The following is a 13,772-nucleotide window of genomic DNA, read 5'->3' as shown; positions in this document are numbered from 1 at the left end:
ATATAAATACATTTGTCTAATTATCCAAAGAACAAACTATTATGTTTAGAAATGCATTGAAAAATCTGTTGATTAGTGGGAAAAAATGACATAATTAACATTTAACAAGGCTAATAATTCTGATTTTAACTATTAATATGCATGTATAATCTATGTTCTACTCTAAAATATATGATTGGAAATAAATTGTATTTGTTTGTGTATTATAAGAAGGGTTTGTTAGCCTTAATGTTTAATAACAACACTCATAAAGCATCACTTATACTAATATCTATATTAAAGACCATAAGTTAACTTAATTCTAGTTAACTATAAACATGAATGCGTTTAATGTACTATCATTACCAAATAATGATCAATATATGTTGCACTGCAAGTAAATAATGTTACCTAAAACTTGATTTGAAACATTTGCCTAGGCTAAGTCTCTAATAACAAAGTGAAGTGCATTAGCGAATAAGATGTGTGGGCTGAAGCGACAAGCACAGAACAAACGTTTAAAAAGGTGTCCATCTGAATATTACAGATCTTTATTTGCATTACAAAACAAAAAGTTGTGCATTCCAAGACGTCAACATACAAAAAAAAACAAAAAATACACTGCATGACTTTAAAGCATTTGAGCAAGTCAACCAAGGTCACAAGAGATGTTACAAGAGCGAGTCTCTGTTAGGTGTCACTCAAACTCTTAGCCCCGCCCCTCTCTCCACTCCTCAAGCAGTGAAACTGGTGAAGCTCATCCATATCAGCAAAACTTCAGCCGAATACCAGCGGTGCGCTTACAAAAAGAGGAGTACGTGGGCACACAAACAAAGGGCTTGTACGGACGTCTGCATTTTTTTCTTTTTTTTTTTTTTTTTTTTTGGTTGGTTGTCCAATCACAATGCGACTTAGGTCATATTTATCCGTTAAAAGTTAAACAGCGAAAAGACGTGAAAAAGAAGGCAATGTGGAATGTACAGTGCATAGAAGTGTGTTGAGCAGGCTTCATGATGAACCCGCCTGCTTCTCCTGTTCGATGGCTGGAAGGAAAAAGAAGAAGTGTTAGTTTCGCATTAGGGTTCCTTCAATGCATGCATGCATGCATTTTTTTTTTTAAATAAATGCATGTATTTTTGTTGACTAATGAAGTAAAAGTCTTACTTTCTTTTGATGGCAGGGGATTTTTCTCCTGAGTTTCTGTTTTCTTCAGCTTGGTCTTGTCAAAGCTGGTCACCTCCTCGAGATTTGGCTTGTCAGACATGTTTGCAGTAGGTCTGAAAAAGGAAATGACAGGAAATGCTCGCTGTTAAGGATGACACGCACACAAAGAGACATTTGCATGCAGACAGAGAGTCAAACATCCATTATTAATATTCACATCAGTGATATCAGAAGACAATAGGGCATTTCCTAGTGAACAAACCTTTGTTTGTTTAATCTGAAAAAAAATGCATGCTAATGCATTGATAAAACACTAAAAAATAACCTAAATGTGTGCTAAAAAGCATTAAAGATCGAAATCTGAAAGCTCAGCTGCCTCTGCTTTGTGTTTTATGCAATAACTGTGGTGAAAAAAGGGCTGCTGTTGCATCACAGTCTTCAGTGTGTTTTATGAAACCACCGCCCTTTCCTGCTCATTCTCTCCCATTTCACCTCATATCTCCGTTTCTATCAGGAAAATCCGCCTTTCGGCTCTTCCAGTAATCTGAGCACATTTTCCCCGAAGATTTGCGCATTATTTGGCGCTGAACAGGCGGAGGCTTTATTCATTCCTGAACAAAGAAACTACACGCATCTATTGTCTCCGACACACATACCCTCACAATCGCATTTTTACACACGATACCTTTCAATTTTACGTCATAACAACCTCTGATGCACTTTGTATGATGATTAAATACGTTTATAATATTACAACTGTGTCTACTTTTTAAAAAAATACGCGTTTAAAAACACAATTATCCCTACGTTAGAGACTATCCGAGTGTAAAAACGAAAAATGCATGACACAATTCAACATGTACGCATTTTACTCGCAATAAAATCAAAGTGGTGCTCACCAGAGTTGTGTCTGTAGTTGAAGTGTGTGTTCTCCTCCAGCGGATGCAGCAGTGTGAGCTACAGCGCGCACACGGCATATATATAAGGCGCGATATGCAAATCACGTGACTGACGTCACTGGACCGTTATTTCACCGCTAGTCAGTCGATTCCGCGCGGAATGAGACAAATGAACGACTCGATGAGGAGATTAAACATTATAAACACAAAAACACTGTAAATGTGCAGGTATTTGAGCGTTTTTCACTGTGAATCTGCGTAGACTGAAGTAAACGCCCTCTAAGAGCCGCGCTGATGCAAGGCGACAGCGACACCTGCCGGACAGCAGCGACAGCACACAGAGCATATCAATAATAATATAATATACTCACAGCATATAGTGCAATTATTAGTCATTTATAGAAAATACTGTGGTATTTTTGAACTATACTGCAGTAAATTACTTGAATTGATTTGTTGTGGCGATTATAAAGTTGATATAGTAACAGCAACTATAGTGATATAAACAAATGAGCCAATACTGTAGTTTTATACAAATAAATGGTGTATTATATTACAGTACACCACAGTTTACTGTAGTAAAATATAATGTATAATACAGTATTTATTATCAGTTCATTATATTTGACACTGCAGTATGCTGGACAAATTGTAACAATACGTACAGCATAATACACTTTACTATAGTATTTACTTTAAATTATATAGTTTTTTATTCTCTTATTGATTTATAGATTGATTTTATTGATCTTATTTATTTTTATATATAAAAGTAATCTATTTTATTATGTATTCGCAACAAATGAGTTCTTAAAAATTAATATAACTTTCTAACTACAATATATATATATATATATATATATATATATATATATAGTAGAAATAATATAATTCATCATGTTATTTACATATTTACATATATTACATTTTTGCTTCATTCTATTGTTCTCATATTAATATGGGGTTGCCACAGCGGAATGAACCACCAACTATTCCAGCATATGTTTTATGCAGCGGATGCCCTTCCAGCTGCAACCTAGTACTGGGAAATATCCATACACACTCATTCACACTCATACAATACAGCCAATTTTGTAAATCAATTCCCTTATAGTGCATGTGTTTGGACTGGGGAAACAGGGAAAATGTATTAATTAATCAAAATAAAAAATGTAAAATGTAAAAATTATAAATAATAATAGTTATGTTTATTTATTTATATTTTTATTTATATATTGTTTATAAGACAGAAAATATAAAATTTTTTGTCAGATGCAAATGTAAAAATACTTTTCAGGATTTACAAAAAATAGTTAAAGAGATAAATAAATAATAAAAACAAATAAAACTATATAATTAATTAAAATAAATAAATCAATTATTAATTACAATAAAAATATGAAAAAAATAATGATTTTATTTATTTGTTGTTTAAACAAATTTTAATATACTTTTCAGCATTTACAAAAAAGATAAATAAAAATAAATAAATAAAATAAATAAATAAATATATAAAATACATATTTTTAATAACAAAAAATGAATCTATTAAAATACAAATATAAAAACAAAAAATAATGAAAAATAATTTTCATTTAAATTTGTTTATGTATTTTATTAATTAATTTCATTTATTTATTTTATTTTATTTTTTTAATTATTTGTTTATTGTCCAAAACAATTTATTGTTTAAAACAGAAAATATTCAGATTTTTGTCAAAAGTAAATGTAAAACATGCTAAATACTTTTCAGGATTTACAAAAAAGTAGATAAATAAATTGTAAAAAATAATAATTTACATATTTTTTGTATATTTTTGCTTCATTCTATTGTTCTCATTCATTCATTCATTTTCTTTTTGGCTTAGTCCCTTTATAAATATGGGGTTGCCGCACCAGAATGAACCGCCAACTATTCCAGCATATGTTTTATACAGCGGATGCTCTTCCAGCTGCAACCCATCACTGGGAAATATCCATACACACTCATTCACACTCATACACTACGACCAGTTTAGTTGATCAGTTCCCCTATAGCACATGTGTTTGGACTGTGGGGAAAACCGGAGGACCCAGAGGAAACCCACGCCAACATGGGGGGAACATGCAAACTCCACACAGAAATGACAACTGACCCAGCCGGGACTCGAACCAGTGACCTTCTACTGTTCTCATGTCACTTTATAAATATGGAGTGTGATGTTTTTACAAAATATGTACAAAAAGTGCTGAGTTTAACACCAAACATGAATATAATGATGTAAGATATAAAACACTAAAGGCTCTATTTAAGCCAGGCTGGAACAGGAAGTGTGTGTGTGTGATCACTTTCTGTCGGCTGCCTTGCACAATACGTTGCTTTTAAAAATAATTTTGTAATGAAAAACAGGAATCAGAAGCTCCTTGTGAAACTTGTGTGTGTGTGTGTGTGTGTGTGTGTGTGTATATATGTATGTGTGTTAGTGATATTTTAATAAACAATTTATTTAATAATAATAATAATAATAATAATAATAATAATAATAATAAAATTTGTATAGTTTTTTAGGAGATTTATAGAGCAAGGTCAGCTCAGCAAGATCAGAATATCTAAAAATCTAGCTGAAAGTTTATTTATTTATTTATTTATTGTTTAAAGCAAATGCTGAACATATTTAGATTTTTTTGTCAGAAGCACATGGGAAAATGCAAAATAATTTTCAGGATTTACAAAAAGATAGATAAATAGCTACTCAAGTAAATACAAACAAATACATAAAAATAATTAATAATTAATTAAAAAAAAAAAAATTAACCAATAATTTCGCGTATATATATATATATATATATATATATATATATATATATATATATATATATATATATATATATATATATATATATATATATATATATAYACACACACACACACACACACACACACACACAYATATATATATATATATATATATATATATATATATATATATATATATATATATATATATATATATATATAATTTATTTATTGTTTTAAGCACATGCAGGAAATATTCAAATTTTTCCCAAAAGCAAATGTAAAATTGCAAAGTACTCTTTTAGAATTTACAATAAATAAATAAATAAATAAATAAATAAATAAATAAATAAATACATTAAAAAATAAATAAATAAATAATATATATATATATATATATATATATATATATATATATATATATATATATATATATATATATATATATATATATATATTTATATATATATATAATTGATTAATATAGTATTTTTAATAATTAATTAATTAATTAATTATTTTATTAATACATTTATTTATTGCTTCATAAATGTATTGCTTTATTATTTATTTATTGCTTTACAGTTATTTATTGCTTTGCAAAAAATGTTCAGATGTAAAAATGCAAAATAGAAAAGAAAATATATAGAATAAATAAAATGATAAATAAATAAAGAAATGAAAAACAAAGAAATACAAAATAAGAAAAACATAGATAAATAAATGTTAAATAAATTACATAATGAACTATATAATTAATTAAAAAAATGTAAAAATAAAAAATTGTATATTTATTTGTTTACTTATAAATTGTTTAAAACACAGGAAATATTCAGATTTTTGTCAGAAGCAAATGTAAAAATGCAAAACACTTTTCAGGATTTACAAAAAAAATAGATAGAGAGAAAAATTTATAATATTGAAAAAAGAAATTAAAAAAAAGTATGGATATATAAAAGTATGGAGTAAATAAAAATACATTTATTATTTAAGATAAAAATATGAAAAAAATTAAAAGATGATTTTATTTATCTATTTATTTATTGTTTAAAACACAATTTATTATTTTTTTTATTTTTTGCAGGGAGAGTATGCAAACTCCAAACAGAAACACCAACTGACCCAGCCAAGGCTCGAACCAGCAACCTTCTTGATGTGAGGTGATAGCAATACCTACTGCGCCACTGCTTCACCCAAAAGAAAATGTTAAAATGCAAAATACTTTTCAGGATTTACAAAAAAGATAAATAAAATATTTAAAAAATTAAATATATATAAATAAATAAATAAATAAATAAATAAAATTAATCAATTAAAATACAAATATAAAAATAATTAAAATAATGATTTTATTTATTTATTGATTGTTTACAAAAATTATTGTTTAAATCAGACAATATTTAGATTTTTGTCAGAAGCATATGTAAATGCAAAATACTTTTCATGATTTACAAAAAAAAAAAAATATATATATATATATATATATATATTATATATATGAGAGGTTTGCACCTGACTGTATATGTTTCATATTGTTTATGAACCCAGATTAGGCCTAAATGTATGTTTTGGGTAAAATCTGTAATTGGTAACATTTCTTAAATAGTACTAATAATTCCTTACATTTACATCGCTCTTTTCTAGACACTCAAAGTGTTTTACACAATGGGGGAATCTCCTCATCCAGCACCAGTGTGCAACATCCACCAGGCTGAAGCGAAGGCAGCCATACTGCTCCAGACCGCACACCAGCTGATTGGTGGAGAGGAGACAGAGTGATGAAGCCAATTATGATATAGGGGTGGTTAGGAGGCCATGATGGACAGATGCCAGTAGGCAGATTGAACCTCTACTCTTTTTTTGAAGGACATCCTGGGATTTTTAACGACCACAGAGAGTCTGGACCTCAGTTTAACGTCTTATCCGAAAGACAGAGCTCACTGAGCAGTATAGAGTCCCCGTCACTATACTGGGGCATTAGGATCCACACAGACCGCAGTTGAGCGCCACCTGCTGGACTCACTAACACCACTTCCAGCAGCAACCTAGTTTAGGGTTTTGGACACTTGCTGCGTTTAAAGTGTAGCATTGATTACAAACATAAATATACAGCTTACCTGATTCAGTGTGATGGTTGAGCCTACTTCTGTGAAGACAACATGGTTGGATTCCTGACATGACTAACCGTAAATCATCTTCCACCAGAGGCAATTTTAGGACTTTCATTTTTGGGGGGCTCAGCTACTTATCAAGGTAAAAAATAAATAAATAAATAAATAAATATATATATATATATATATATATATATATATATATATATATATATATATATATATATATATATATATATTAAGGGTGGAGCCGAACCCAAATACGGTATTCGGAAAGGCACGAATAGCGTGTTTTTACGAATACTTGATTCGAACAAATACTTGAAAAATTATTTGTATTCGGGAGCAAGAAAAACACTATATCAAAAAGCAGCGTTTCCTCATGAGACCACAGTGCATGCCCGCGTGAGTGAGTGAGTGAGTGAGAGAGAGAGAGAGAGAGAGAGAGAGAGAGAGAGACACACGCTCAGTGCAAAACGCGCCAAAGCCCGAAACTGAAAGCGAGACGTGACTTTTAAGGGGTTGTTTCATATGGATTTATTAATCATTCTTACTGTTCAGTGAACGCAAACTGCCGTAGTTTATTAAAGACGCAATCTCACTGCACGTCAGCTGCGCGCCTTCAGCAGACCTCCTCATTCCTGCAGCACGAGAGCTTTATGATTGTTTATGCGCGCCAAAAGTGGCGGATCTGTCCGGTAAAATATCTGACTGCGTGTCACCGCATCCCTAAGGACTGTTTGGCGAAATATTTGACTGCATGTCACTGCATATCAAACCACTGAAACGATATAACTAGAGAAATCTCCACTGTGCCACTGTGCGTATGGCAAGCCGTTTTAGCATTTAAACCTTGTTCAGACTATCCATAAATATATTTAGAAATATCTCTAATTATATTTTGACTTGTCATAATTATAATTCAGATTGGAAATATCTGCAAATATATTATGACTGACTAGTCATATTCCTCCATTGACTTCCATTGAAAAATATTTGCAGATATCTCTAAATAAACAAACAAACAAACTTTGTGTCTTTTTTGTGGCTGGCAGATGATAATAGCAGGGCTGTATCTTTTAGTATTATATAGAATACTTTTGTTCTGCCAGATCTCCCGGGCAGGGTTTTATTTAGATTTATTTAGTTAATTTTAGTTTTTGGAATTCTGTCAATTGGAAAGAAGTTCTTTCAGAAGAAGAACAGTTTTTTGAAGTATTATTTGTTTTTATTCTGTCTATTCAGTGTCCTTCAACAAGAACGGTGGTGGTGGGGTTCATAATATTCACAATGGTATTTTATTAGTTGTTGGTTTAACCATGGATGAGATAATGGCTTCTATGTTATTTTCTTTTCAATGACATTTCTTATCACATGTTCAAAAACAACAGCCAATATTGCATATCTATAATTTGTATAATGGGTATAATTAAACAATACTTTCACTATAACGTTAATTAGAAGTGTAATAGAAAAAATATATATTTCTGCGCCATTTTGAATTTTACTCGAATACAAATACAAATACAAATACTTTTCCCCCCTCAACAAATACAAATACAAATACCGGCTGCTCCGCACATCCCTAATATATATATATATATATATATATATATATATATATATATATATATATATATATATATAACACGAGTAGCAGTGTGCTATGACTGTATAAAAAAGATAATCAAACACAGAGAGTGAAACCCTTTTGTATTAGGAACTACTTTCTTCCACCGTTCATTTACATCTGCAGCTGAAGTCAGAACAGCAGAAGCCATCACTATTTCACCAACATCACTTTAGAGCTAGTGTTGGAATGAATCTCTATAGCGTAATGTGAAGCGGCGCTTCTGGTGTGTGACCACCTTAAGGTGATGACAAAACAGCAAATTTTGCTCACATTTTAAGATTATTAGGCTGATTGTGACATGAAATGCCATCCGTCAACAGAGATTTCTCACCAGACTGCTGTTGTGTTTGTGATAAGGAGGGACAAGGCTGAATCCAGCTTCTTATTCGCAGCTTCTTATTGACTCTATCCGGTCCACCTTAAAAACCACGAGGCTTCCGTTTTTCAGCTTTTTATTTGCGCTCAAGAGAACACACTGAGCAAGGGCTTATTATGCGGTTCTGGCGCCATCTTGTGGATAGACAACGTCAACTGTTTTTGGCCGTCTATGATCTCTCAGAAATTGTAAATATTATAAAATAGGCACAGTTGCAATCTAAACAACTACATTCTCCACTAAAAAAGCCTCAAACGTACATTTTGTTGTCTAACAGCAGTAATATTTGTTAAACTGTAGTGTCTGCTTGTTGCTTGCTGTATGTGGGTGGAGTAATACACAAAGGGTAAAGAGGCTGTACGGGTGGTGTTATTACTTAAATATATCATGGCTATCAACCAATCAGATTCGAGATTCTGACAGAACTGTTCTATATATATATATATATATATATATAGAGCCTAATATTATATTTATAAGTAGTAATTTTTTGGTATTGCACTTAAAAATGTTTGTTTAATATGGGTTGTACACTAGTATTACATAGACGAGCATAGCCATTTGAGTTCTAAATAAGCCAAATAGGCTCAATCCCCCCGTTTACTGTAGTTAAATACACTTTCTATATTCGAGTGCATGTTTTATTTCCGTGTATTAAATAAATAAATGTCCATTTTCTAATTAAATTACATATAAATATATAGTTTTAAACTTACAGTCTAACTCACATATTTCACGATCTTCATGATGATAATAAATATGAAGTATTGTTTTGATAGTAGACAACACTTGATCTTTCTGTCCCTCTCAGTGACGAGTTCTGCTTCTGTCACTGTGTTTAATTCTTTCTGTGCAGGACTGTATGGTATAGTTAATGCCACACAAACTGTAAAGTGTTTAATATTGGTAGTTCATTTTGAAATAAAAATAGTAATATGTTTATTAAGATTTACATTTGTCACTGGAGGAAGCAGCTGTGCTGATGAGGTAAACGCCCTGAAAACCCGACTGCTCCTCCGTGACATTGGTATACAGGTGATACAAGGTTATCCATATCAAAGAACTGCAAATAAGCAGATATTATGACAACTTACCGATAAACACAAGCCTCGTTCTCTCGCTGTCTAGTTGCTGGTGATTGTCCTGTCTCTACAGATTTGGTAAGTGAGCGGCCAGTGCTCCTTGTTTATTCAGTTTGTTCGTATCGAACTATTGCACCGAGTGTAAACATGTTAGCACCACAACCAAACTGTAACCTCGTGTTGGATTTTCACCGCATTTTGTGACCGGAATAACACACGCGGCTTTCTGACGCTCCCTGCCGAGTGCATCTAAGTTTCCGAGAAATGCTGAGTTTTTTTTCTCTCATTCGCCATGTGGTATCAAACATTGCATGAAAAATACACGCTTACAGCAGCTCCTCAAATCAAATATCTCGTTTGTCGCGAGGGGCATGAATGAATTCCCTGAATGAAAGAGCCAAACTGCAGTTAAAGTCCACTATTTAATAATTTGGCAAATAATTCGATTACACAGTCACTTTCTCCCCTGTGTGTGTGTGTGTGTGTGTTTTGACTCTGAAACTACAGGTGCCTGAAAGTTAGATGTGGAGCTAACATTAATCAGATTCACTCTAATGAATAATTTTTTTTTACAAGACTTAACAGTGAGTGTTTGCAGCACAAAATGATCAAGTAAAGATTCCAGCAGTTGTTATGTTAGTTTTCATCCTGTTGCTCTGTTTCACTGGAAATCTCACATATAAATGGCAGATTGAGCATAAATGTTAAAGGTTTACAGTTCACCCGAAAATGAAAATTCCTTCCTGGTTTGCTCATCCTCCTCTTGTTCAAACCTGTTTGAGTTTCTTTCTTCTGTTGATCACAAAGGAAGATAATCCGAAGAATGCTGTAAAATACAGCCTTTGACTTCCACTGTATTTGCTGTTCCTACTACAGTATGTGTAACCCCACCTGTCTTGCGCCACTCAACCCACTTTGAGCTGGTATCGAACTGGCAACCTTCCGCATGGGAGTTGATTGCTCTACCAAGGAGGCTAAAGACCAAGGCCTCTAGTTTCCGTTACATATGGATATCAGTGGCTGCTTTATAATCAACATATACTGTTTTATGTTCAACAGAAGAAAGAAACCCTTGAGTATAAGGAAATAATGATAAAAGAATTGGGTGCACTGTACCTTTAAGGCTTGAGAAATTTAAAGGGACAGATCACCTAAAAAATAAATCTCTGATCATTTAATAACCTTTCACTTGTACAAAACATAGTGGATTTCTTTTTCAATCTGTTGAACAAAGAAGAAGATATTTTGAAGATATCATTGAATTTTCTTACTGTTGATGTCAATAGCTCTGTTTCTATCCACATATAATTATCAGCATGTTTAATAATGCATTAAATTGCTAAATGTAAATGTCAAGATCAGCATAACGTTTGACAATGTGCATAAAAAAGTAGGATAAACTTTTTATCTGATCAGACAAAAATGAGCATGAACTAAGATACAAGCAGATTTAGTGAATAAGCTGTGCACAAATCTAATCTAAAAAAAAAAGATATTTTGAAGAATGTTGAACACCAGTAACCATTTACTTTCGTAGTATTTGTTTTTCATGTTGGTGTTGATGTCTGTCGGTTTCCATCATTCTTTAAAGTGTCTTCTTTTGTGTTCAAAACTCATAAAAGTTTACAGCCACTTAAGTGTGAGTACATGATGATGTCTATAATATTTGGGTGCACTGTACCTTTAAGGCTTGAGAGACAGAACTAGCACTAGTTTTTTGAGTGAGATAATAACGGTCTCATTTAATAAAATAATTGTTGCTAAGCTAAAAGTGCTCATGCTAGACTCAGAGATTAACTGAATGGAGAAAGAAAGAAAGAAAGAAAGAAAGAAAGAAAAAGAAAGAAAAGAAAAGAAAAAGGAAAGAAAGAAATAAAGAAAGAAAAAGAAAGAAAAGAAAAGAAAGAAAAAGGAAAAGAAAGAAAGAAAAGAAAGAAAGAAAGAAAGAAAGAAAGAAAGAAAGAAAGAAAGAAAGAAAGAAAGAAAGAAAGAAAAAAGGAAAGAAAGAAAGAAAGAAAGAAAGAAAGAAAGAAAGAAAGAAAGAAAGAAAGAAAGAAAGAAAAAAAGAAAGAAAAAAGGAAAGAAAGAAAAAAGGAAGAAAGAAAGAAAGAAAAAAAGGAAAAAAGGAAAGAAAGTAAGAAAGAAAAAAGGAAAGAAAGAAAAAAGGAAGAAAGAAAGAAAGAAAGAAAGACAGACAGAAAGAAAGAAAGAAAGAAAGAAAGAAAGAAAGAAAGAAAAAAAGGAAAGAAAGAAAGAAAGAAAGAAAAAAGGAAAGAAGGAAAGAAAAAAGGAAGAAAGAAAGAAAGAAAGAAAGAAAAAAAGAAAGACAGACAGAAAGAAAGAAAGAAAGGAAAAAAGAAAGACAGACAGAAAGAAAGAAAGAAAGGAAAAAAGGAAAGAAAGAAAAAAGGAAAGAAGGAAAGAAAGAATGGAAAGAAAGAAAGAAAGAAAGAAAGACAGAAAGGAAGGAAGGAAGGAAAGCAAAGGAAAGGAAAGGAAAGAAAGAAAGGAAGGAAAGAAGGAAAGAAAGAACAGAAAGAAAGAAAGAAACAAAAGAAGAAAAAGAAAGAAAGAAAGGGAACAAGATTCCTTCTCTGTGCTTTTTTTCCAGAGAGAGAGAGAAATAAATACATAAATAAACAAAAATAATATGTATATATGCAAATAGCTCGAACTGGTGGACGTGCAACAACTTTAATCCTAAAGCAAATACAAAACAAAAGTTTGACTTCCCACTGCTAAACTAGGGCTGTCCAAATCCTGATTCTGGAGTGCTGGTGTCCGATAGAGCTTAGCTCCAACTTATATCAAATGGTACTGACTGCAGAGCCACTTGAGCAGAGCTGAGCTCCAGCATTTGTTTCTTCTCCAAGTGATGTCTCTGGGGATTTGAGTTAGGGGTTGGGTAGGAGTACGCATTAAAACAACTGATAGGAGGAGAAGCTGGAGCTCAAGCACTCCCTTATTGGAGCCCAAGTGGCTCTGCAGCGAGTAGCGTATGAGGGTGCTTTCACACCTGTAAATTAATTCATTTTTACCAAAACAGGGATTAAAATCGTAACATTGTTTCTGTTTGTTATTGGTTGCGTTCGCTTTTACATGGCAAAGTTTCTATACGGTCCAAAAACAAATCACGTGTGGGTAAACTCCTCATATTGGTCACAGTTACACGGTTTATTTTGCAGAGTCCCGCTCAGCTGTCAAGGGGGGGGGTGGTTTGGGGGTTTGACAGGGTGCGTGACGTGTCTGAAGAGCGAGGAGGGATGCGGTGTGGAGGTGTGTGAAGGGTGCGGGATGTATTTGAAGACCGGAAAGAAAACGTACGATCACCTGGATATTATCACTTGTTTGCGGGTATCCGAGAGACTCCCAGAAATGCACAGAGAATCCCGGATGCCTGCAAACAAATGATAATCTCCCGGTAATCGTGTGTTTCCCTCCTGGTCTTCCGGGAGACTTGGGATGTCTGGAATGACCTCCCGCCCTACTCATAATTCTCTCTTCAAATGCCTATTACATATACTCGGATCATATCGCTTTCTCACTACAATAGATCTGTTCCAGAGTTCATTTCAATCGAGCCGAGACCACCTCATTCACACGATCTTGGACCGATTGTTTTGGCGTGGATCCGAGCGAGATTTCTGGATTCACATATAGCAAACAAATCACGCTAACTGGGCAAACGAGACAGGTTCCGAAACAAAAGTCTAGGTGTGAAAGCACCCTAACTTGTTTGATACCAGCCAGGA

The 13,772-nt window shown here is 32.6% G+C and overlaps 1 protein-coding gene across 1 annotated transcript; it reads right to left on the bottom strand.

Moving 5' to 3' along the window:
* Positions 1-496: 496 nt before the first annotated feature.
* On the bottom strand, positions 497-2,086 carry tmsb4x (thymosin beta 4 X-linked). The gene is given in 3 exon segments (NM_001130697.1): positions 497-1,022; positions 1,144-1,256; positions 2,043-2,086. Coding segments are annotated over 2 exon segments (135 nt in total). The 5' UTR covers positions 1,244-1,256; positions 2,043-2,086; the 3' UTR covers positions 497-987.
* Positions 2,087-13,772: the final 11,686 nt, after the last annotated feature.

This window comes from Danio rerio, chromosome 9 (genome assembly GCF_049306965.1).
Source record: "Danio rerio strain Tuebingen ecotype United States chromosome 9, GRCz12tu, whole genome shotgun sequence".
In the NCBI taxonomy this organism is placed as follows: Eukaryota; Metazoa; Chordata; class Actinopteri; order Cypriniformes; family Danionidae; genus Danio; species Danio rerio.
Note: the sequence above shows the minus strand (reverse complement) of the source record. Positions and strands in the feature narration are given on the sequence as shown.